General features: G+C 41.3%; 1 protein-coding gene across 1 annotated transcript in view; it reads right to left on the bottom strand.

The window, feature by feature from the left end:
• Nucleotides 1–17539, bottom strand: part of tmem132e (transmembrane protein 132E) — a 436525-nt gene extending 418986 nt beyond the window's left edge. The window contains exon 1 of the mRNA XM_030068902.1: nucleotides 16184–17539. Within this exon, the coding sequence (XP_029924762.1) occupies nucleotides 16184–16244 (61 nt within the window). The 5' untranslated portion in view covers nucleotides 16245–17539. The remainder of the gene's footprint in view (nucleotides 1–16183) is intronic.
• Nucleotides 17540–25219: the final 7680 nt, after the last annotated feature.

Below are 25219 nucleotides of genomic sequence, written 5' to 3'. Positions count from 1 at the left end.
TAATTTATTTATTTTACTTTGTGCAGGTTAAATCCTGTTCCATAAGCTCATGGTAGAATTATTATTGTCTTTTGCACGTAATATAGCATAGAAGAGGCTAAAATAATAGCCAGGGATTCATTCTCTCTCTCAAAGCTTATATAACCTAATAAAAGAATTGATTACAACGGGCATTGCTCAATACAACAGAGCACTCGGGGGCAGAAAAAAGCGATGTTTTAATAGGCCGCTGAACACATAGTAAAAAAGTATGGAACTAACTTCACTCGGCTCAGAATCTTTTATTTCATTACAGCAAGCAACTTCACCAATAATGTTTCGCAAACCTGCCTGTAGTAAGTTTTCAATATCATAATTCTCAGCTCATCTAAAAGGCACTGCCGGTGTAAAGCACAATTCAGTTTCCATGTGTACATTTCCATGTGTAGTAAATCCACATTTTGTAAGTCCACATTGCTGCACAGATAGGTTTCTAGCCAATTAAGCTTACATGAGATTGACAGTAGCCTATTGGCTCTAACACAAAATTAAAACAGAGCAAGCAGAAAACCCTTGCCATGACCGACAGAATAAGACACCTTAGTTACCATTCTGAAATCCAAACCAAGTTCTCACTTCTGCCACCAGGTGGTGCACAGTATCTCCACTTATTACATTAATTATATATTAATTAAGACCGTCGTCAAGGTGCGACCTCATCACCGCACCTGTTTGAGCCAGATTAATGCTCCTCAGCCCAATCCCAACGTCCACGCTCATGCACTCACCGGCTTTTGAGGTGCGTTCCTGCTAAATCCATGCGGGCTGAGGGCCGTCCCACTGCCAAATCGTCAAGTGCATGATGAGGACTCTCTCGCAGACAGTTTGAGCCCACTATGCACACTTTCCACAAGCCCACATTTCTGCAGACTTAGCCTGAGGGAATTACTCACAGTTCATAGTGATGTGAAACACGAGGTTACCAGGGGAACCTTGGATGTGTAAAAAAAAAAAAAAAAAAAAAAAAAAAAAGGTGAACAACTGCCATAAAACAGAAAAAAAGAAGAAAGAACGGTAAACAAACAAAAATGGAAGGAGCAACCAAGCCGAACGTTAATGTCACAAGAAAGAAAAAACAGTTTTCATGTATGCCTAAATTTACAAAGAAACACTACACTAACAAGGATTTAAGATGCTACATAAAAACACATGAAATCAGAGGAATGCAAGAATATACGAAACTATATGAATATATGAAAAAGCCATCACAAAGGTTAACCTCCGCTAATCACATTACTGTCCAGCCGCTGCAGACAGGGCAAAGCGGAGCAAGACTACCTGGAAAACCTTGAAACATAAAAACGATGGCACCACCCACCCTAAAAAATGGTTGTCATTGCTGTACTTTTACTACTGACACTTGTATGGAGGCAGCTGAACAAACCATGAAACAAGCAGGAAAATCCACCACTGCTATCAGAAAATAATGACCTCCAGCTCTGTGGTTATTTTTTATGAGTAGACCGCCACGTCATGGATTACGGCTTGGATTATGGCTCCACTACTTCCCTTGGAACACAATGGCATTAAAGACAACTTTAATGGTTAGTAGCAGGGTTCTGCTATCTTATATATTATAGTGGACCGTTTATTAAAGATACACTATACAAAAATGAGGGTAAATTCAAGTGAGGACCATTTGGACAAAAAAAAAGCACAAATTTTGTCAGTTTTACATATTGCACCTCTAAGTGACGTGTGCAATGGTTGTTCACACTTCTATACATTTAGGCAATTGAGGGTATACATACCCTTAGTGGTACACTGGAGTACTGCAGGGGGTACGTGAGATTTTTTTTTTTTTTTTTTTTAATGTAAATTTTAAAAAATATCAGTCATGCATAATTCCTAAAATAATTAGCCTAGGCTACAATAAGTTCAATAAAAATGTAAGTTTGATGAAGCGTGTTTTATATTCAGTTTTCCCTCCGGGTTTCCCGAAGGTATGAAACGTGCGTGTTTGTGGTTTAAATCTGCTGCTGAGGGGGTGCAGACCGCTTGTTAAGGCTGAGTCCTGATCGCAGCGTCCTGGGTTTGAATCTGACCTCCGGCCATTTGCTGCACATCATCCCCTCTCTCTCTCTCTCTCTCTCTCTCTCTCTACTGTAACAATCAAACAGATCAGAAACGTGAAAAAGATCTTAGAGGTGGTCGAGTGAGGAGTTTTTTTTCAGTATGACTGGGAAGCCAAGACAAAAATCAACAAAACTGAATTTGTGGTTGCAGTGATACAGCCGAGAACAAGGAGAAAGAAGTGAAAAAGAAGCAAAAACAGAGCCAGCAAAATATCATCAGTATCAGCCTGTAGTTTCAGACACTGATAGTGATTTTTTTTTTTTTTTCCAGTGGTCAGGGTCTACTTGGCTGAAAAAATATTTCAAAGGCGGTACATTATTGAAAAAAGTTAGCACACCAAAGCATGCTCAACCCGGTAAATAAACCATACCAAAAACCAGAATTCAATTTGGGGGAATCTGCAGTATCTGAAATCATGAAGAGGGCGTGATCTTCTCTATTTAAGATACCTGAACATAGACATACATATACCAGTTTCGCTCGAATTACTGGGTAGTGCTTACCTACAGTATATAAGCGCACAAAAAGTGAACAGCTGCCAGATTTTCTCTCTCCTGTGGTGAACAAGCAAATGAAATGCAAGTTCATGGTGGTGCATGCTGTCTGAATGGTGGCCAGAGAAAATAATCACGCTCTGTGTCACCCAGCCAGTCTTTCAGATGGTGCATCTCCCTTCCACTGCCTGACATAACCCTCCAAGATGCAAGGAATCAGACAATGTTTGGTGAAGTTTTCACGGGGCTTTATGCTGAAATGAGTGATGCAGAGACTGGCCTGGCTTGAGGACGCAGCGTGTAGCTGATTCACTATGTGTTCTGCCATATTTAGATAAAGCAGAATGGGATTTCATGGGCTTCATGACTGAAAATAGACATCTTATTTCTCCGCATGGCAGAAAAAAAGATCAGCCATCCATGACCGAAAGTGCAATGAAATGCATGATCTAAATTTAAAAATGGGTAAATGTTACAGCCTTTGACTCAAAATTCAATTAATAATGATGAGGATAAGTTCAGGGCCAAGATGAAAATCTGTTTGACACAGTTTAGCTGAGACCACGGATCGTTGGCTGCTGTGTTACACGTAGTTTACTGTGCAAGCTATAGACCTTCTGAATTGAGCACCTAGAACCCGAAAGCATTTTTATTTTGTTTTTGATAGGCTTTTCATTGGATTTTGTATTTAACAAGGTCACTGCTGTCAGGCAAAACCAGTGCAGTTAGTGCTATAGTGGCCTAATTTGTGACGCATTTACTACCCTGATGCACAGAAATCAATAAATTCATATTCAATATTCCTGTTCCCTAACCTCAATAAGTCCTAGACAGCATTATTGATTACTTGATTTCAGGCTGAGTTTGGATAAAACGTTAACACAGTGAAACAAACCGAATGCCCCAAACACTCCAAAATGCTCCACTTGAAAAACACATTGCCATGGCATTTATAAATGTTTATGTTCACCGTATTATAAAAAAAAAAAAAAAAAAAAAAAAAAAAAAATACTGCTATCTTAGAATTCCATATTTATTTCATTTGTCATGGTGTTTACAAATGATAAATATCCACAGCGTACTGTGCCAAAACAAAGAAAGCTTAGACATGCTACAAACAGTAATGCACTAAGGAACTGATATGAGCTTGGTGCATTATAGAAATGAGGTGATATTTCATCTGAAAATGCTGTAAAAAAAAAAACAAACAAAAAAAAACACAACCAATTCCAGAACCAAACAGGGCCGATATTTATTGAACTCTTTTGACCCAATGAGGTTGTTATTTTGATCAAAATATGCCCCAGGTAAAAATAATACAAGTGACGCACAAATAATGTGTTTCTATAAACCAAAACAAGGATATCTAAAACCAGATTAGAGAGTTAAATGACATGGAGTTTTCTAGCATATTGTATCTGCAAGCCTATTCTGAACTCTTTCATATGACAAACAGTTTCATCACAGGGAATCAAAATTAACCAGATAACTGATAAGAAAAATCCATAGTCACCCGTTTTTACTCACACGTGCACATCACTGGCATGCAAATCCAAGTAGAAGTTAAACTAAAATGTTCATGATAAAACCACGAGTCATTTGGTTAAAATATGCCAAAGTATTGAAAAGGCAAATATAAGTCATAATAAGCAAGCTGACTTGTGATTACAAAAAAATTAAATACAAAACAAACAAAAATAAGTATAATAAACAGCAATATCTGCCCCATAATGTCTCCTAAGGTTATATTCTTTCATCATGGCTGCATCAGACAGGTTTAACCCTCTAGCGACCAAACCACTCCACCTCCCGCCTGCTTTCACTGTCCACTTTTCATCTTGACTTTGCATTTGGCTGGCTTGTCAGCGAGCTCGCGAGCTAACAGCTGTCTCGATGGAAGCGATCCACCGAGCTGCTGATGAGCTGAGGTGTCGATCGTGCAGGATGTTGCAGTGCATGTTGGAGCTTGTAGTATCCAATATGGAAGCAAGCCAATATTAAAAGAAAAATCTAAAGTCATGTCGAAGGCCGGATAGAGTTGCGCCATGGGACTGATCTGGCCCGCAGGCCTGGAGTTTGACATATGTGTTGCGGTACCATGTGCCAGCCAAGACCAAACACTGAAGCTTCCAGAAGCTCAGCCTTCCAGCAGATTCATGAATCATGCCCACACTAAACTGCAAAGTTTATTTAGAAAAACCTAAGACACTTAGACAACTTGGACCACATAGAAACAGGTTCTGTTGACCAAATGTGGCATGGAAATAGAGGAAAAAATACAAGAAACTGCCAAAAAAAAAAAAAAAAAAAAAATCAATAGCCAAAACATCAGATGCATAGGTCAGGTTTCTCTATTTATTACTCTCAACCATCCTTACGCATCTTTGGAAAGAATTATTAACATGTAACTGTTAATGTGTTTCCTGATGTCAAAATAACTGACACTTTATCTAAGCCTTACTTGCACAGATTTGGAGTTTTTAATGATCAAATGCAGACCTTTTTATCTACCGAGAGAGATTTCCGGCAGTCTTCATCACAGCAGTCTATGTTCACCCCCGTGCCGATGCTAAGTTGGCTATGGACAAACTGCACGATGCCGTCAGCACACAGCTGAACAAACATCCTGAGAGCATCTTCATCGTAGCAGGAGATTTTAATCACTCCAATCTAAAGACTGCTTTACCCAGGTTTACCCCAAGCACACCTTTTAACCATGAATGAAATAGCCTAATGGCGGCCGAGACGTTCTGGACCAGTTTTGTTGTTGTGGTTTCTCTGTGGTGCAGCTCGGAGCCCCGTGAAGATTAAACTATTTTTCTTCCAGCGAAAAAACACGTTGAGCCCAGTCACGAGATGTTCCTTTTCATGAAGACAAAGTTTCAAATAATCACTGAATGAATTAAATAGCGATACAAGGCAACTGAACAATACGCTTATTCCACTGTAGTGAATGGAGGCGGAGGCTCTGTTGTCCGACTCCTCAGACAGGGGGGAGTGGCTACGTGGAATCAGGGACCATTCAGGAGCCAGATAAAGGGTCAACTGGAATGGACTGGGACAGTCGCTTGACCAGGATGACAGGGTGGCATCTTGCTGTCCTCGTGTTGTCCTACATCCAATTTTAGGTAATTTGCTGCCATGTTTGACCAACCTATGCTATGAATTACACTCAGCGGCCACTTTATCAGGTCCACCTGCACAGTCTAATACAATCCAATCCAACTGTTCTGCCATTAAGTTTCCTTTCCTGCTGCCTATAATGCTCAGCTTTTCTTTTTGTCACAGTAATAGCAATAATTCACTTCTATGTTTGACATTGAGCTCATAGTTAGTGCTGCTGTTGGACTGGACTGCATTTTATTGAGAGCTGTTTCCAATATTTTGTCCTCCCTCATGTATATAAATAGGGGAGGACAAAACATTAGAAACACCTCTCAATACAATGTAGTCCAGTACAAGACCTCTGCAAACTACAACCTCAATAATAAACAGAGTTAAATGTACACATTTAACATTCTCTACAATGTCAACACAAACTGAAAGGTATAATTTATTGCAGAGATGTTGTTGCATTGAACTGCATTAGATTGTACATGTGAACCTGATAAAGGGGCCGCTGAGTGTACTTCCACAATTGGGATACACCAGAACCCACACCAAAAAAAAAAAAAAATAATAATAATAATAATAATAATCCCCACACCTTACTTGCAATTACCACAAGGAGGCCACCATGGATATTATTTTCCCCAGTTGACAGCTCGCATTTACAGTAAATCAAACATGTCATGCCACCTTCCTCCTGAAAACCAGGATGAGAAGCTGGGCAAGAGCATACTAGCAAGAACCAAAGCAAAGCACTGCAGCCGGAAAACCAAATGTCGCGTCTGAACACAATATTGTGATTAACAGTTGGCTTGGGACAGAGGGGGAAGCAGACAGTGGGATGCCAGACTGGAGCATGGCTGAAGTATGTCTGCGACTCCTTTCACAGATTTGTCACATCGGGGATGAGCCTGGGGAGGAGAGTAGATGCAGCGAGATATGCCGAAGGCTAAAAATCTGGCCATATTTCTTGAGCTTCCACTGCACTGATCGCAGACAAATCCCTCATATGGAGGCAAACTGTCCATTGGGTGATGCTGCTGATACGCAAGTTAGCAGAGCTGAGTAAGACTTCAGTCCCAGATGGCTTTCTGTTTCAGCTCAGTTGATTTCTGAATACATGGCTCCGGCTTTTCAAGTCAGATGCATAACATATTGCTAATTTCATGTACACACAACATTAATGTCATAACACAAACTGCATATGTCTTTTCTAACACCATGAATTAGCCATGTTATGCATTTAAAAAGACCGCACGTTTGCATGTGTAGCATAATGTGTACAAAATTTTAAAATCTTCACGGTTCTGCTTTTATCCAGCCATTGGTTTCCATTCATTCCACTGCAATATGAAAATGAACTTTTAGAGTCCACATTTGCTCTCCTAAAAGCAGCAGCACTGCTGTGTTTTGATGATGTGAAATCAGGCAGAGTGAAAGGGTCCATCCACTAGGGAAAATAGTCCCTCGGGAAAGATTTAATTTAAACAGCTCATTTTCAGTTCTGTGGTTTATGAGTGGTGAACACTATAAGGTGGGTGTTTCAAACAAAAATACAAATTTGAAAACTGAGGGACTGTGAAGTCTTTAGTATCCCCATGATTTGCAAAATGGTTTGTTGCAATGAAAAATATTTGTCAGTAATTGTCATAAAGGGACCAAAAATCTAGTCCTTTAAATGATTTTAATCACTTCTAATGTTTCTAGCCAACTTATGAATTTCAGTATTTGCTTTGCAAGGAATAAAAACTGTAAAGGTCCACAAAATAAGCTGATAGGCCACGAGTATAAGCTGTGGTTCCCAGGGTGAGGGTAGGTGACACAACTTTATAAATGCTGTTATCACCTCTCTAGACCTTCTGTGAGGTTGTACAATCCTGGCCGCAGGGCGATGAGCACTCCGTCCGACAGAGGAGGTCTCGCCCTCCCTGTGGATATATGCCACATACCATATGTGGACATAATGTCACGTACCATTTCCTCAGTTCAAATTTGTATTTCACCGAGCTCTCTTAGAGGCCTTAGAGGGGACATCTCCACTGTAACCTTTCCCACTTTCACAGATCTGGCAGTTATTTTTATAACCCATCATTCCCTTTCATTCAGTCTGGGGAGACAACTTATTAAGCGTGGGATGTATAGTCATGCCCTGCCTAGGCTGGCAGAATGAGAGGAAAAGGATTACACCCTTTGGCGACATCACAGACAGGAAGCAGTGTGTGACACTGGGTGCCGTCACATCTAAATGATGAAACCTGATAAAAAACGATAGGCGAAGCCCAGACATCCTTCACAGAAATACCTTTAAAATAGTGGGCAAGAAGTGGCCAGTGCTCTGGAGGAATGAGTATAAATGTTACCGTGCAGCTCTGCCCGAAATGAGCAGAGCTGCACGGTAGGTGTTAATCTCCAATGCAAATGTGGCGTCCAGCTGGGAACACTGCTCCCCAGCACAACTCATGACAACACAAGCGGCAGAGAAATCCGCTTCAGATGGAAGGCGCTGTGGCATCTGTGTGCGAGGTGTAGTGCATAAGAACCGATTTACGACCAAACATATGTGACAGCCTAATGTAAAAAGACAGTTTGTTGCCCTGCGAGCACGATTGCAGGGCCTCGGAGAGTTGGAAGAAGTCCATGTAATCCAACAGTGCATAAACTGTGTCCCTCCTCTCTCCTTCAGTGAACCAAGAGATTTAGTGCTGTTCAAACTGCACTTGCTCGTGATGAACATATTTGGAGTGCAAATGCCACGGGTAAATTTCACCAAAATTATTAGGTGTAAGAAAAGAACTAAAAAAAAAAACCCAGCATGACACTCATCCAAGCTACGGTGACAAAGCAACAGTGTCAAAATGATGAAAGTTTTACTGAAAATGTGACATTTACTCTACTATTCTAATGACTTTAAAGCTCTACTGTACATCAGCGTTTCCTCTGCTTGTGATGAACATATTTGGAGTGCAAATGCCATGAGTAAATTTCACCAAAATTACTAGAAGAAAAAAAAAAAAATCCCAATCATCCAAGCTGTGGTGGCAAATCTTTCATCATAAAAAAAAACTTGATGTCAAAATACTTAAAGTTTTATTGGAAATGTGACATTTACCCAGTGTTTATGTCATTGTTTCCCTTAAAAATAAATTTAAGTGGTGGGTGGTTTAAGTGTCATTGGAGTGGGGTGGTGGCTAAATGTGAAGTTGAACTCTACAACAATAAGACTGGCTGCTTCTTCACTGCTCGCTTTATGCTTTGAAATGCATGAAAAAACCTAACAGAGCCTGTATGGACAGTCACTTCAGTCTCACGTGAATGACATCATGGAAAGGAATGATTCAGTATTTTTCAGCAAAATTTATGGCGATAATTTATAATTCTTTCTTGACTCTCTGCACAAAATGCCCAGATTTAGCGGTGGCCTGGGATAGAGGAAACGCAGCATGTGCCGGCGTGTGCCACACGCTGCCATAATGACGGCTTTTCTCACCTGTCACTGCAAATTAATGCTTTACACACAGTTTGAACACAGGACCTCTACATGAGCGCCAAGCAGGTGGTGGATTATGCGAGACAGAGGCACGTTCCTTCAACTCTCAGAGACAAACAGAACGGAAAGTAGAAGAAAAACACTTCTCGAGCTGCCTGAAAATAAAAGCAGATGGCCCGCATGTATGGACGGAAACCTGTTCAAATATAAAGCGTCCTTGCGTGAGTTTTTCCTGGAGCTTACCTTCAAGGAGGATGAGTTCTGATGCTGGGAGCCACACGTAGCTGATGTGAACAGCGAGGTCAGGGTGAAGGGCAGACCAGACTGTAATGCTCACAAAGCAAAAAAAATCATGACCCATAAAACCTAAGCATGTGTGTCATATTTACTGTACTTAATCTTTGTTTTATTAAAAACAAACGGGTCCTTTTAGCAGACTGGAAACCAATCGCAGACATATTCAACATTGTAAACTCGCTGCTATTAAGGCCATCACCTCTGGCACAAAAAAAAAAAAACACAGCACGCTCTCACCATGGGAGAACATGAAAATTCAAACCACTGAGCACGGGCCTCGCCGTGCAAAAGGGTAATGCGTCGTAAACAATTTGTGTGCTCCTTTCAGCAAAAAATGCCATTAGCCTCAGCCCTCCAGTCCTTGGTAGACGTCTTCCACATCACGCCACATCTGAGGGAACCAGCGCTTCACAAAAGGTTCCTTTCACCGCAGATGAAGGACAACATCCTTAGAATTCTCTCCACAACAGCCACGGCACAGCCACAATGCCTCGCAAGCTTACAGCATGATAAATAAACATAGGTCTGAGGCCAGGAGGGCAAGATTTCAAAGAATATGTTTATAATAAATCTCTGGCTCTATGCATTAGCCCACTATGTTTTATGATGGACTGTCAGGGAAGTGCAGTGACGAGTGCCGCTGCAGTCTAACGAGAGCAAGGGTTTCTGCACATAGTTTGGTTTTCTTGTTTCCAGCGGGAGGCTGTACTCATCATTTGCACAACATAATTTTAGCCCTGGGGTGCACCTGTCATTAAAAAACTCTAAATAAGAAAGCAGAAATCAACTCGCTAAAGGTTGCCGCACACTTCAAACAGCATCGCAATTATCTGATGCCGACAAGCAAATGCCATGAAAGAAGGCACTTGCTTCGAGAATCTGCAGAGGACTGCTGGCTAAATATAAAAACCATATGGCTCTTGGACACAAGCCCGAACAAAAGTGAGAGCTGCAACATCCACAATGTAGCATCGTGACGCCAACAAAAGATATAGGCTGTATATCCAACAAAAACAGAGCATGTAGCTGATATGATTTGTTGACTGAAACTACGACTGAAAGTGTTTGTTGGAGATCATCATCAGATTTTGGATACGGTGATATCATGACACCGAGTCCTTCACAGGTCCAGTTTTACAAACCCGTGTCCTACCCCAACCCACAAAGCTCAGTAACACTGCGCCCGACCCGTCGCCCTGGATCCAACCAGACCCGTTCATGCAAGACCCACATCCGATGGCAAATACACCGCTCCACATTCTGTTTAAAAAGGTCATTTGGTTAAACAGCAAAGCCACCGAGCGAGTCATTCGCACAGCTTTCAGAATCACAGGCTGCAATTTGAAATGTTGTACACTGGAATTTCTAAAATGTCAAACTAAAACACTGTTTTTGTTTCTTAATCGCTTCTTGTTTTTTGCTTCTTCATTTTATTTCACATACAACCCTAATCCCCGCATATAAATAAGTTTTACCCATAGGTGTACACGTAAATTAAATTATTTTTTTTCACCTGTTCCATGTACTTTTCTGCAGGTTACCCATTGAGTATCCGCAGATACCCAACCTGGTGCAGGATTCTGTTTTACAAGGCTGCATTACAGTAAAAGGATGCGGTTTTTCTGGCCTCTACCCGCCTGGCCATCATATCCACACTGCTAATGACTCACAAGAAGCTGAATGTAGATCCATGTGTAAAGAGACACCAACAAATAATTTAATGAACAATTTACACAGGAGGAAGCAAAAACATGAAGCACTGGAATTCGATTAAAACCTTTCGTCGACAAAAACTAGACTAAATGCTAAAACGTTTAAAAAAAAAAAAAAAAAAACTAAAGAGATGCAGATGCCAGGCACTGATGGTAGGCAGCGACGTTCTCCGCAGCATCATCTCAAAAGCAGAGCGTGTGAAACATCCTCAGCGCTGCAGGAGAGCGAGGGCTCGTTTAACCGCATGTTAATCAAACAGGCCCGAACATGAGAGCCGGTCTGCCACACTGCCGCTTTGTCTGCTCTCTGTCCAGTAGCGTCGACTCTGGGAGATAGGCTGGTGCTGCTGGGCAGGCTGCCAAGCACATACAAACCATGACTGGGCAAACACTTCTCCCCGAGCCACGTTATGCAGCCGACTGCAGAAGCAGCCTTGAGCAATCAGTTCTACTAAATCACTACATTTGCCACACCTAGTTCGATGTAAAGCCATTAGTCATAATCCATACAATCCAGTTACCCAAGTTAACTGCATTATTTTTTCTGCCCCCCGCCCCCCCTTACCGTGTCAGTTTCTACTAAGTAGGTGCCGCACGCTTACAGTTGCCAACAAGAGGAGGTGGGGGATGAGGGAAATTCTCGCTATCATTGAGAAAACACTCTTCTGATGAGGGTTTGACTGTTACATCGCTTTGTGGATACGCAACAACTGGGATTGGGCATAAATTAGATATCAGATTTTTTTATTTTCTTTGCACTTTTGTTTTTTTTCCCCAGTTGTTCAAAAAAAAAAAAATCCTTATTTAAAGGCAGGCTGGACTGTATCCCCAAGGTTCCTCTGCCGCTGCCCGACACCAACGTCTTCAAGGACCATACCAGTGTCTTCTGCATGTTTAGCATAGTATCTACAAAATGTATGTTCTTGGGTTTCTGCTAATATACACTACTCACAAAAAGTTAGGGATATTTGGCTTTTGGGTGAAATTTATGGAAAATATAAAAAGTTCACGCTACCGTGATATTATATCATGAAAGTAGGGCATTTAAGTAGAAGCATACACTGGTGATTTCCTCATCTCAAACAATTTCTTGAAACAAAAGCCAACAACAGTGGTGGATATACCACAACAAAAAATGTCATTGTCAATAACTTGTCATGTGCCCTTGAGCATCAATTACAGCTTGACAACGACGTCTCATGCTGTTCACAAGTCGACTTATTGTCTGCTGAGGCATGGCATCCCACTCTTCTTGAAGGGCGGCCCTCAGGACATTGAGGTTCTGGGGTACAGAGCTCCGAGCCTCTACACGGCGACTCAGCTGATCCCATAGGTTTTCTATGGGATTCAGGTCTGGAGAAAGTGCAGGCCACTCCATTTGAGGTACCCCAGTCTGCAGCAGCCGTTCCCTAATGATACGACCTCGATGAGCTGGAGCATCAAACACCTGATGTGAATTTTGCCGTTAAACTTCTTGTTAGAGAACAGCAACTTGTGCAAAAAGTACTGAAACATTGAACAGTTGGACATGTGCATTCAAAAGGAGGGGGGGGGGGGGGGGGGGGGGGCTTCTCACTGGCTGCAACCCAAATCTACCTCCGGGTATAAATAAAGTTACCTTACCTTAAAAGTTTACAGAAGGTCACATTAAGTTCACCTGTAAAGGTTATAATGCATTTTAGGTTCATCCTGAAATTTCACCCGAAAGCCGAATATCCCTAACTTTTTGTGAGTAGTGTATTCCCAAATGAAGCGGGCGTATTTTACAACTCCCATATCATATTTCTCCTCTCTTTTATCCAGCCATTGATTTCCATTCATTCCACTGCGATATGAAAAAGAACTTTCAGAGACTTTAAACTTTCTTCACACCAGTATCACCGTAATAAAGTCCTCCATACCGGTTTTCTACGATCTAACGTTTGCTTTCCACAGCCAGTTATCAGTTCTGTGGTTTATGAATGGTGACGACTTGGTTCGCCACAAAAGCAGAACATTATAAAAGGTGGGTGTTTCAGAAATCAAATTTGGAAATCAGGGAGTTTTGATTATATGTTGTGAAATCTTTATTACTCCTGCATGTTAAATTGCTGTAAATGGGCCAAAAAATTCAAACACAGGTATGACCCTTTAAGGAGCTACTCACCCTACAAAAATATCATTATGCTGGGTTTCATTGGTGAGGTTTAGAGTCTATGACGGCCTAAATGCTGTTTCAGAGGTTTTTCCATCGTAACAAGGACAAAAATGTAAGGGCCAACAGTTAACACGTGGATTCTAGCAAATAAAAATGGCCAAAAATTCTAGATTTTGGTATAAAATTTAGACTTTGGTGTACAAATATTGAGAGCACACGTCGGGAATCGCTCGAGCAGCAGCAGCACCCCCCTTGAGCGTACATCACCGGTGGAAACGTTATTGGTACTGGTCTTGGAAAACTCATACTGGTCAGATCCTAGTTCTAATAGGAGCGTTGTCTAACTGGGGGGAAAACAGGGCTACGGGGTGGTGTAGTGAGTAGGGAAAATGGCTTTCAACCAGAAGACCCTGAGGTTGAAACTCTCACTTCTGTAAACATCCATCCTGCCTAAGTGTCCTTGAGCGAAACCTTGAAATCAGTACAAGCTCCAGGGCTGCTTCATATCTGACCCTGACCTCTGACCTCCCGATGGAGGAAGACGAGGAGGAGGAGGGGTTTGTGTGTTCTCAAGAGTACAGACGGGCACTCCTCTGGGCATCAGCAATGCATTCTGTTTTTAAAAATGCAAGACAAGGTAGTCACTGCGCTGCAGCCGTGTTGAACCTGATACGGAAAGCGACTGCCGATAAAAACGGCAACTTCACCATAAATTCTCGCACGTCCAGTGACGCTGTGGGTTCTTTGGTTACTTGCTAACGTGTTGGTCTAATGTTTCACGAGGCCATAAAGAGCGATTTGTGAGAAAAACTGGACAGACATGATGAAAAAAACCAAGTGAATCCCTTCTCCGTAACGTCCACAGTTTGCTAATCAGCAGCAGGAATCCTGGAAAGTGGACCTTCCCAGGGTGAAGTTTTGCATAATCAACTCATAAACAAGCTAAACCATTTTCCCCAAATCCTCGTTTAGGGTCTCAGATGCGAGCCAAGAAATGTGCAACATGGAGGCCAAGAAAATACTTGAAGAGATTTGAATAAGTAGGGGAATTAAGAATAATAGATTAATTACAATGCCCCATTTCCTCTGGAGCAAAATCTCCAAGTCCACGATATTGCTTTTTCACACCAGGGGATTTGTCTGCTTAACCGCTCATCCATCAAGTTTACCGGATTTCTCTCGAGGTATTCCAATAAATTGTTTACTTAGGATATGACCGTGACAGGGGGCAAGTGGGTGAAACTATTACGGCGGGTGTTGCAGGGCTTGTGTTTTGAACTTGAGGTCTTTCAAACCAAAAGCCTCTGGAATAAACCTTAGAGGCAGCCGGCCATGCGCCAAATCTGTTAGCGAAATTGCTTTTGACAGCAGTGCCTTCATTGTCCGAGAAGGTGGGTATCCCTGCATTAAACAACATTGACCAAAGGCTTCAGTGGTATTTGTGTAGGCAGTGCATTGCAGAATGCAGTCCACTTGTTTCGCAGCCCTGGCAAAGCCATCAAGGGGAGTATATTCTTTAGTGCACACGTAGGCGTTCCTTTTGTGTGGTAATGAAATTGAGGCAAGACTTTGTACAAACGAGTAGGAGAGGAAGAAAAAAAAAATGTGTGTGACATGCCGTAAAAGAGGGATGCAAGGGATGGTTATGCAATAAATACGTAGAAATGGCCGGGATCAGGCTCAGTGCTGCTTACCTACATCTCACATTCAACCCCAATCTAGGTCTCAATTTGTATGCCTTTAAAAAAGGGCAGGCAGCTGAATAAGCAGAGACAGCAAGGTGCTACGACTCAGTTTGTCCCTCAGCATTGTACTTAATCCTCGCAATGCAATGTCATACTCCGCTTGCTGGTGAGAGGAGTGCTGTATCGCTGCTGCATAAATAAGAGCAAAATATGAGGGGGGTGGTGGTGGTGGAGGGGGGTGGTCAGTGTTTTGGAGTCCAAATAGATCACTGGGACACGTCAGGAAATCATCTTTCGGAGGTCTGACGTGCATTTTGTACGCCTGCACCTGACTATGTAGGGCAAGCTGCATGAAGTCTATCTACAGTTCCTGCCTCCCACCATGTAAAAGAGCTGTGTTTGCACAAAAGGTCAGAGGGAAATGGTGGGAAATTGGGAATTGTGTGCAAACAGTAAATTAAATCACATCTCTCCAAGCATTTCTGCAAAAAGAATCCTACTTGAATGTAAGAAATAGCACAACAGCAGCCCTACATGGAATTAGGATGCTCCTGTGGTTCTTGTTAATAAGTATATTGTGACCTTATTGTACTTCAGCCCCCCCCCCCTTATTAAATCCACACCTACAGTGTCCCTATAATATTGCTATAGTGACTTCTAGTGTGTCTGTGTGGTACTCAGTAGTTACTGTGACCTTATGGTACTTCATAGTATTTTTGATCTCCAATAATCAGGCATTCCTGTTACATTCCCATGATATTTTTTAAACGCTCTAACGCATATAATCCTTTAATATTGCTATTGTGACACATTATCAACAGTGAGTTTACAGAGACCTTTTATAACATTACTTTTTGGCATTTTTTCGGCATCCATCACATGCATTTCCATAGTTCTATGTATTTATCATAGGAGTAGTTTTGTTTTTTGTTTTTCCTGAGGGTGGGTGTGTGTGTGTGTGTGTGTGTGTCCATCTTCGAAAATGACCAATAAGAATAGCAGCTGCCTCTGCAGTTGCATGTTGCAGAAATGTGGCACCTTTTGCATGCAACAATTATGATCACAAATGATGAATTCCCGAATATGTGTGTGCGCGCGCGTGTGTTGTGCGCGCGCTGGGGGAGTCGGGGGGTGGGGGGTGCACTCACCATTTGAAAGGGCCACCAGACAGATCAGGAGAGTCCCCCTGCAATATCGTGCACCTGACATGGTAGAAATCCCAGACGGGTGTAAAATCCCAGTTGTTCCAGTGGCCGATGGTGAATAAATGAAAGCGCTCCGCAGGTGAAAAAAAAAAGCCTCCACACGATGCTGTTGCAGTTCTGCCGAGGGTCTGAAGTTGGATAATGCGCAATGGACGGCTGTGTCTGTGCGAGCGTACGAGCAGATGTGCGTGCGTGACAATGTGTGTGTTGCCTCAGTCGAGGTTATCCAGTCTCCTAAAATCGTGTCCCATAACAGTCTTGACAGTGTCTTTGAACCGAAAGGCACGGCGAGATCTGCTCCTCTCCGGTAAAAAGAGACGGGTTTTTCCACATGGGAGAGGAAAGTTACAGGTATCCGGCTCCGAATCGGGCAACTGAAGCGTGGGGGGGGACGCACGGTGTTCCCGAAATGGATCCAAGTCCTTGCGCGAAACCCGAAACACCACAAAAATCATAAATCAATGGGCATCAGTCGGGAACTGGCGTGCGCTCCGGCTTAAAACAAGGGGGGATCTGCGTGTTTAACCCGAAAGGGCATGGGCTACTCAAAATAAGCAGCCCGGGAGCAAAATCGATCCAATCAATTTGTCTCTACGGCTAGTCATGCTCTATTAAAAAAAAAAAAAAAAAAATCCCCGTTGCAAATCATGGAAACAGTGGCGCGGATGGAGAGAAGGGCGAAAAGGCATCCGACGAGTCCGCCGCGCTGCTCGGCTCCAAGTGCCGATAAGACTTGTCGGGTTTATTCAGATCCCACCTTGCTGGGAAGAAGCTGGACATGAATTACAGTGTGTGAACGGTGAATTCACACACACAAGAAAACAAACCCAAGTACGTAGCGGTGCTGTTCAAAAAAAAAAAAAAAAAAAAGAAAGCAAGCAAGAAAGAAAAACGCGCTTCTCCTTCTCCTCTCCGTGGGTTTCCAGGACTTAACCGCCGCAGCGGGTTGCGACAGTCCGCCGGCTCTGGTTATCACATCTGAGGGAAACTGAGCCCCGAAAAAAGCTTGGAAAACTGCGGATAGGCTTTTATTCCATCTCACTTTGTAATGTCAAAGCCACAGAAGCGGAGAGCATCGTCGGCGCTGCGCGGTGGAGTCTGCAACACAGCCAAGTCCAGCCAAGTCCTCTGGGGTTTTTTTTGTTATTATTATTTTTTATTTTATTTTTATTCCATTGGTCTGACTTCACCGCGGGTCCGTCTCGTCTTTTTAAAGCAGGAACGAACGAACTTGAACGCTGTCTTTGACACGAAAGCGTCAGTTCAGTGTTTTAACTCAGAGCCAAACTAAACGTGGTCTCCTAAATGAGCAGGAGAGCCACAATCTCGCCAGTGTGAAGCTCGCCGCATTAAAGACGCTACACTTCCGGTTTTCAAAATAAGACTGAATTGAGCAACTCTTTAAGTAATGCAGGGATTGGGGGGAAAAAAAAGAGGGGGGGCTCTACTGCACTTCTGTTGTTTCTTCACGCTTTATTGCAGGAATTTGTTTCATTCACTTTGTAGAAATATGTTAATTGTAAAGCTACTTTCTACAGAATTATATTTTTAAACAATCAAGACAAGAGCGTTAGGCAACCATGTGCCACTGTGAGCCGAGAGGCTGCAGGTTTTCACTTCGACCAAAGACTCCACCAGTGATTCCACTGATTAGGTCCTCCTCTCTGCGTGAAGGTGAGGTGATCAGTGAAATCACCTGGTGGAGTTTCTGGTTGGAGTGAAAACCTGCAGAGTCTCGATTCACCGTGGCACATGGTTTAATACGCCTTGACGACAAAAAAAGGACTGAAAACAAACCATATTTTGAGAGGAAATTTGTTCCATTAGTGTTAAATGAATGTTAAAAGAGAATCCCCACACACTGCCCTTACACTTGCTATCAGCTTTATTAGACAGATTAGATTAATATCTAATAAAGTTTAATGCAAGTATAAGGACAGTGTGCAGGACTTGTCATTTCTCTTGCCCACATGGACGTTTCCCTCTACAAGAAACTGAAGGTGTGCATGAGTTCTAACAGTCAAAATATTAAATGAATGTTCCATTGCTTTTTTTTTTTTAGTATTAACTTATTTGTTTGTTTGTTTGTTAATTCATGAAAAAGCTCTGTCATTATACATGCTATCATCTTTATTAGAAAACTTAAAGATATTAATGTTCTATTACTGTTTTTTGATTAATCATTTAATTTGTTTGCTTATTTATTTATTTACCCATTTACTTACTGGTTTGTTTGTTTATTCCTTCATGAAAATGTTCTGTCTGCCAGATAAGCCTGATGGACACAAAGACTCAGGCCTACATACGAAGAATGACATACAGGCTACACAAGACCATCCAGGAAAAATATCAAGTAATATTATTTCTATAGCCCTGGTCTAAAATGAGTGCTAAGAAGTGCTTCACGTACAAAGAGTGAATGGCAAAACAATAAACAAATAATAAATAAAGCAAACAAAACAAGGTGATGAAGTAAATGAGATAAAACGCCGCCTGTTTGTTGTATTATAAAAGTGTTTTACGTGTAAAGTGTTTGTTACAGGAAGCTCGTGTGAGTCATGACCAAAGCAGCACATCTGCTGTGAAAACACACACTGCACACTTCCGGTGCTGCTCAGGCTCGTGCTGTTTAACTTTACCTTCGTTAAAGCGTGCATCGAGGACCTCGGTCAGTCACGTGACAGGCGCACCCGCCCCCTCCTCCCCCATCCTCCTCCTCCTCCTCCTCCTGGAAGACTGATGCCAGAAAGTATCCTAAGTAGGAAAGAGGTTTCACTCCTGACTATTTATGCCTTCGCCTAAATCCCGTTAAGAAGACTTAGACCAGTTCTTGTTTAAGTTAAGTCAATTACCGCTTCACACTTGCCTCTTGATCTTTTATCTTTTTTTTTTGTTCTTTTTTTTGTGTTTGACTGTGCTGTGCAGCCCCATGTTTAAAGGACACTTCCTGTTCTCCAGTTTTCCATCATTATCACACAATGCAGTCGGCATTAGCAGAGCCAATGTGGAAGACACACCGCTCGGTTGGTTATTTGACCACATTTTTAACAGCTACCACGACGGCGCTGCTTTTAAAAAAATCAAACTACAAACTAATTAATAATCATAAAGAAAACCTCCAGGTGGATTATAAATCCTTGAGAATTGTTTTCAATGTTTATTCTGAAAAAAGAGGTAACAAATGACCAAAAAACAGCTTGAAAGCGCCTCTTCTTCCTAATCCTCATTAAGTATGCGAGAATCTATGCGAATATGCAAATTTCATGCAAATTTGCCCTCCCAGAGATGCTCCTGACTCCTTCGCTCAGGTAAACTAGCTGCTACACACTGCGCTTCATCCTGTGATGGCAACAAAAGGTGTGTTCACACCAGACACGAGGCGAGTTTTTAACACGACAAAGACAATGCAAAGACACAAATAGACATGAATTTGCAGCAGGTGATGCCAATTTCCATGTTGCGAAAGATGCAAAATAAACATCACTCCTGTATTCGCATCAGCTGAAAATTTTTTAACTTGAGCAAAAAATATTCTGAGTCCTGTCTCCTAAAAATGACATTCTCATTCAGCTTGACTGCATCTCGGTAACATTTCAAAGGGAATGTATTTTGCTGAAATCCACATTGGGCGACTGATGGAGAACAGCTGACTCTCAGCCAGGTGACCAGAGAGTGGTGGTTATTACCAGAGATGGACAGAGTACTCGACCCCAGTACTTGAGTAAGAGTAAAAATACTACTGGTCAAAATTTACTCCGTTACAAGTAAAAGTAGCTCAGTTACTCGAGTAAGAGTAAAAAAGTACTTGCTTTTAAAGGTACTTAAGTATCCAAGAGTACATGCTTTTAATTTTAATTAAAGTAAAAGTAAGAGTAAGAGTAAATTTCTTATTTTTCACATCAATGAATTACTGTAATTTTTTCAATTTACAGGACCTTTTAACTCTTGTTTCAGAGAATTAACTCTTTGAAACCACCTGCACTAATGTGCTTGCGTGTAGAACCACAATGTTATACAAAGCCTGCAGAAACACCTACAAAAACAAATAAAATGAATGAGATCATAAGAGGACAGTAATTGTCATTTTCATGTTTTATTAAACGCCCCCGCACACACATCAGGCAAGGCATTTTCTACCTCCCCCTCACTGAGGGGAGCAGTGAAGAAATTCCTTTACTGGAGTGGTTTAACCTTTTTATATCAAGGTCCATTATTTATTCGGCATTTATTGTATTGATGTGGTACCATAAGAGATTACAAGCAAACGTTGATAAAAATAACAATTCTTTAATTAAGTAATGCAGATGTTTAACAATCATTTAACTCTTAAGTGAAAAATTTAACCAAATGGACCCGTACTGGTCCAACTAACTCTCCATCATTTAGCTTGGGACCAACTGGAACCCCCTCAAAGACCAATGGTGGTCCCTGGACCACTGGTTGAGAAATCACTGCTTTACTTTCTTCTCCTGCTGCCGCCATTGTCGCGGTCTTGTTTTGAGTTGTTGTGAGTCAAAAGAGCGTGGTTACTTTGGCGTTATCCTTATATGGGTAGAGGATGACGTATTTCCGCTTTTACGTAGATCCCAGAGGAGAACGTGTACTGTGATAGGTTTCCGTCTTTGACAAACACAGCTTGCGTCCAGTAGTGTTTTAGAAAAAAAAAAAAAAAAAAAAAAAAAACACAGCCGACCATAAAGTAACGAGTACTTTTCAGCCTTCCTAGAAATTTACTCGAGTAAGAGTAAAAATATTTGTCTTGGAAATGTATTCGAGTAAGAGTAATAAGTATCAAAGAAATCTAATACTCAAATTAAGTACAAATCCTCAGAGTCTGTACGTAAGTACAGTACTCAAGTAAATTTACTCCGTTACTGTCCACCACCGGTTATTACATGTTTTTTCATGCCTAACCTTAACCAAGTGTCTTTTATGCCTAACCTTAACCATTACCAAGTGTTTTTCATGCCTAAACATAACCTTTCCCTAACCTAAACCTGGTTATGAAACTGGCTTAATTGGTGCCCAACATGAAAGATACACTACTCACAAAAAGTTAGGGATATTTGGCTTTTGGGTGAAATTTATGGAAAATATAAAAAGTTCACGCTACAGTGATATTATATCATGAAAGTAGGGCATTTAAGTAGAAGCATACACTGGTGATTTCCTCATCTCAAACAATTTCTTGAAACAAAAGCCAACAACAGTGGTGGGTATACCACAACAAAAAATGTCAGTGTCAATAACTTGTCATGTGCCCTTGAGCATCAATTACAGCTTGACAACGACGTCTCATGCTGTTCACAAGTCGACTTATTGTCTGCTGAGGCATGGCATCCCACTCTTCTTGAAGGGCGGCCCTCAGGACATTGAGGTTCTGGGGTACAGAGCTCCGAGCCTCTACACGGCGACTCAGCTGATCCCATAGGTTTTCTATGGGATTCAGGTCTGAGAAAGTGCAGGCCACTCCATTTGAGGTACCCCAGTCTCCAGCAGCCGTTCCCTAATGATACGACCTCGATGAGCTGGAGCATCAAACACCTGATGTGAATTTTGCCGTTAAGCTCCTTGTTAGAGAACAGCAACTTGTGCAAAAAGTACTGAAACATTGAACAGTTGGACATGTGCATTCAAAAGTTTACAGAAGGTCACATTAAGTTCACCTGTAAAGGTTATAATGCATTTTAGGTTCATCCTGAAATTTCACCCGAAAGCTGAATATCCCTAACTTCTTGTGAGCAGTGTATGTTGGTTAGAAACGTATTTGTGATACGTCAGAAACAAAAAATCTGTTTCCCTTGAAACGTACTTAAGAATCCTGTTTAGTGTTACGGAAACAGGCCGTTTTTCTTGTAACAGCCAAATGCTCCGTAACGTTAGCTGGTGTTGTGCTCCGTAACGTTAGCCGGTGTTGTGCTCCGTAACGTTAGCCGGTGTTGTGCTCCGTAACGTTAGTTCGTGTTGTGCTCTGTAACGTTAGCTGGTGTTGTGCTTCGTAACGTTAGTTCGTGTTGTGCTTCGTAACGTTAGCTGGTGTTGTGCTCTGTAACGTTAGCTGGTGTTGTGCTTCGTAACGTTAGTTCGTGTTGTGCTCTGTAACGTTAGCTGGTGTTGTGCTTCGTAACGTTAGCTGGTGTGGTGCTTCGTAACGTTAGCTGGTGTTGTGCTCTGTAACGTTAGCTGGTGTTGTGCTTCGTAACGTTAGCTGGTGTGGTGCTTCGTAACGTTAGTTCGTGTTGTGCTTCGTAACGTTAGCTGGTGTTGTGCTTCGTAACATTAGTTCGTGTTGTGCTTCGTAACGTTAGCTGGTGTTGTGCTCTGTAACGTTAGCTGGTGTTGTGCTTCGTAACGTTAGCTGGTGTGGTGCTTCGTAACGTTAGCTGGTGTTGTGCTTCGTAACGTTAGCTGATGTTGTGCTCTGTAACGTTAGTTCGTGTTGTGCTCTGTAACGTTAGCTGGTGTTGTGCTGCGTAACGTCAGCTGGTGTTGTGCTGCGTAACGTCAGCTGGTGTTGTGCTCTGTAACGTTAGCTGCAGTAGGCTAACTAAACATATTAGCATGTCTAAGCTATGGTCATAGCTTAGATTTGAACATTTTGACACAGCCGGCTTCTGTTTTACTCCGACTGAACGCAGACCTGCGCTTGTTTCGTTACTCTCTAATTTACGCATCTTCACAAAATACACGCTGTTATGTTTTAGCAATTTGTGATGTTATAAATTGCTCTCTCTCATGCACTGCGCATTACTAGATTTCAGGGAAGTAAAGACAAGTCTCTCTTGAGAGTACTAAAAGAGTATTAAAATCAAAGTAAAAAACCTCCAGTGCCGTCTACCTGTGATTTGGCATGGTTTCCAGTCTACCACAGTCGTCACCGTCTCCTGGCATCCCACTACAGTGAGGCCGGATGGGTATTTCTTTTGTGGAGCTAAAAGCATTAAAAAATTTCATGTGAAAAACTCAACATTAACAGTTCGTTCCAAAATCAATGTGCTTAGGCTTGAAGGGCCTTGTTAGGAACTATTTCCTGCCGAGGAACACCTGTACACTGTATCTGATTGCTTTTCTTTGCACTCATCGGGAGCAGATAAAAAACGCATTGCTGGTGGTCTTTGGCAGGAAATAGTAGGAGTTTTAAATTTGAGTGGATAATCACAGTCAGCAGACACAAATAAAACATCAAAGCAGGCAAACAAACAACCAGAGAGAGCAGGTCGCTTTAGGGTAGACGGTGCGTGCATGCTAACACGGCCCCTGAACCTGGTTTGAGTGAATATTAGTATTGGCTGAAATAGGTCACACACACACACACACACATTCATACACACACATGCACACACACCTGAAACAAGAGTGTGTCTCAATGGCATGCACAGGCGTTGTTTGCTGTCGTATAAGTTTCTATATTCTCTAATAAAACAACTAAATGAAGATTAATTTCTTTGGAGGTTCTCTGGCCCCCTTTAATGAACAAAACAAACACCACGCTGACATTTACGTGACATTAAAGGAATACTTCACCCAAAAACTACCTAACTTGTATCATCTACTCAACCAGACTCGTCTTGAATATCCACTGAAAACGTGTCAGTCCCTTGGTGTGCACAGCGATGATTTGTAACTTAAAATGTGGTTATTTGTGTAACACATTTTTAAGTGTATTTAACTGGTGGATAATAAGTGTATTTACCATTAAATCAAACTAGCAACCCATCTGTTATATGGGCTTCCAAACTAATGATGCGCTTAGGCTGGTTAGATTAGTGGCTGTAAAAAAAAAAAAAAAAAAAAAAAAAAAACTTCAGCATGCTGTTATGAGTAATACCATACAAATAATGCCACTATTACTAACAAGTTAACTTAGCTGCATGGTGTTAGGTGGCTATCTAGAAAGTTGTATTTGATGATAAAAAAAAAATAATAATAATACTTCTACAACCTGTGGTAATAAATGTGCAATATTATGCAATTGTTTTCAGTTTAGCATCACAAAAGTTCATGCAAAAAATATGTATTTAATATTGATGATATTGATATAATATGATGTGATATATAAAATAATGTATAAAATAGACTCGATAGGTGGTTAGACAACTGACATTTGAAGTGTGATCAATAAACAGTTTTTATACTTGATAAGGATCAAATGTTCTCATCAGATTCCATGAGAAAGGCATACGGGTCATTTTCATCTTGGAGTAGAAATATGAAACATCTGTTTTCTCAAAAAGTAGAGAAAGTAAATTAAAAAAACTGAATTGGACATCATCAAAAACAAGATTTTTGAGGAACACCTAGAACATGAAAAGACAAAATGTTGTCATGGGGAAATTTTGCCAAAAAACAACCAACAGGGGTCATTTTTGACCCACTTGTACAGGTTAATCTCCTAGATTAACGCACTAATTAATCTGATTAATGTACTGTCTCAGTGAGAACGAAGGCTTCAAAAACTCCAGCCGTTTCTGTTTGAATGAAGGTGATCAGGAACTTTGACAAACAGCAGCAAAAAAACAAAGATGTGAAGATTTATTATGTTTTTTTAATCTGTTTTTTTTTTATTTATATTATTATTATTATTATTTGGATTTATTGAGCAAAGTTTTATCTTAAGTATTTCGGTTTAGGGTGTGTTGCGTGAAGAGTTTGATTTTTTGCCATCAGCGTTTTCATATCCTTTTGTGATGTTCTTTCAAGTTCATGTTTTCATGTGTTTTGTGTCCAGTTCCTGTTTTATTTTGTGATGTCTTCTCCTTGTTTTTTTGTTTTTTTGTTTTTTTGTTGTTGTTGTTACTTGTTACTTTTGTTCTTTTTGTTAAAGCCCAGTGTTTCCCCTGTTCAGTTGCCAGATTGTCATTGTCTCCCTTGTGTGAGCATACTCTCCAGCAATTTTTTTTTTCCTTGCGCTTGTTTGCTTGGTTTTCGACTGTTCCTAGATTTATGGACTTTGATTTTTACATGATTGTCCCCGTGTGG

The sequence above is a fragment of the Myripristis murdjan genome, chromosome 14, assembly GCF_902150065.1.
Source record: "Myripristis murdjan chromosome 14, fMyrMur1.1, whole genome shotgun sequence".
Taxonomy (NCBI): domain Eukaryota; kingdom Metazoa; phylum Chordata; class Actinopteri; order Holocentriformes; family Holocentridae; genus Myripristis; species Myripristis murdjan.
Note: the sequence above shows the minus strand (reverse complement) of the source record. Positions and strands in the feature narration are given on the sequence as shown.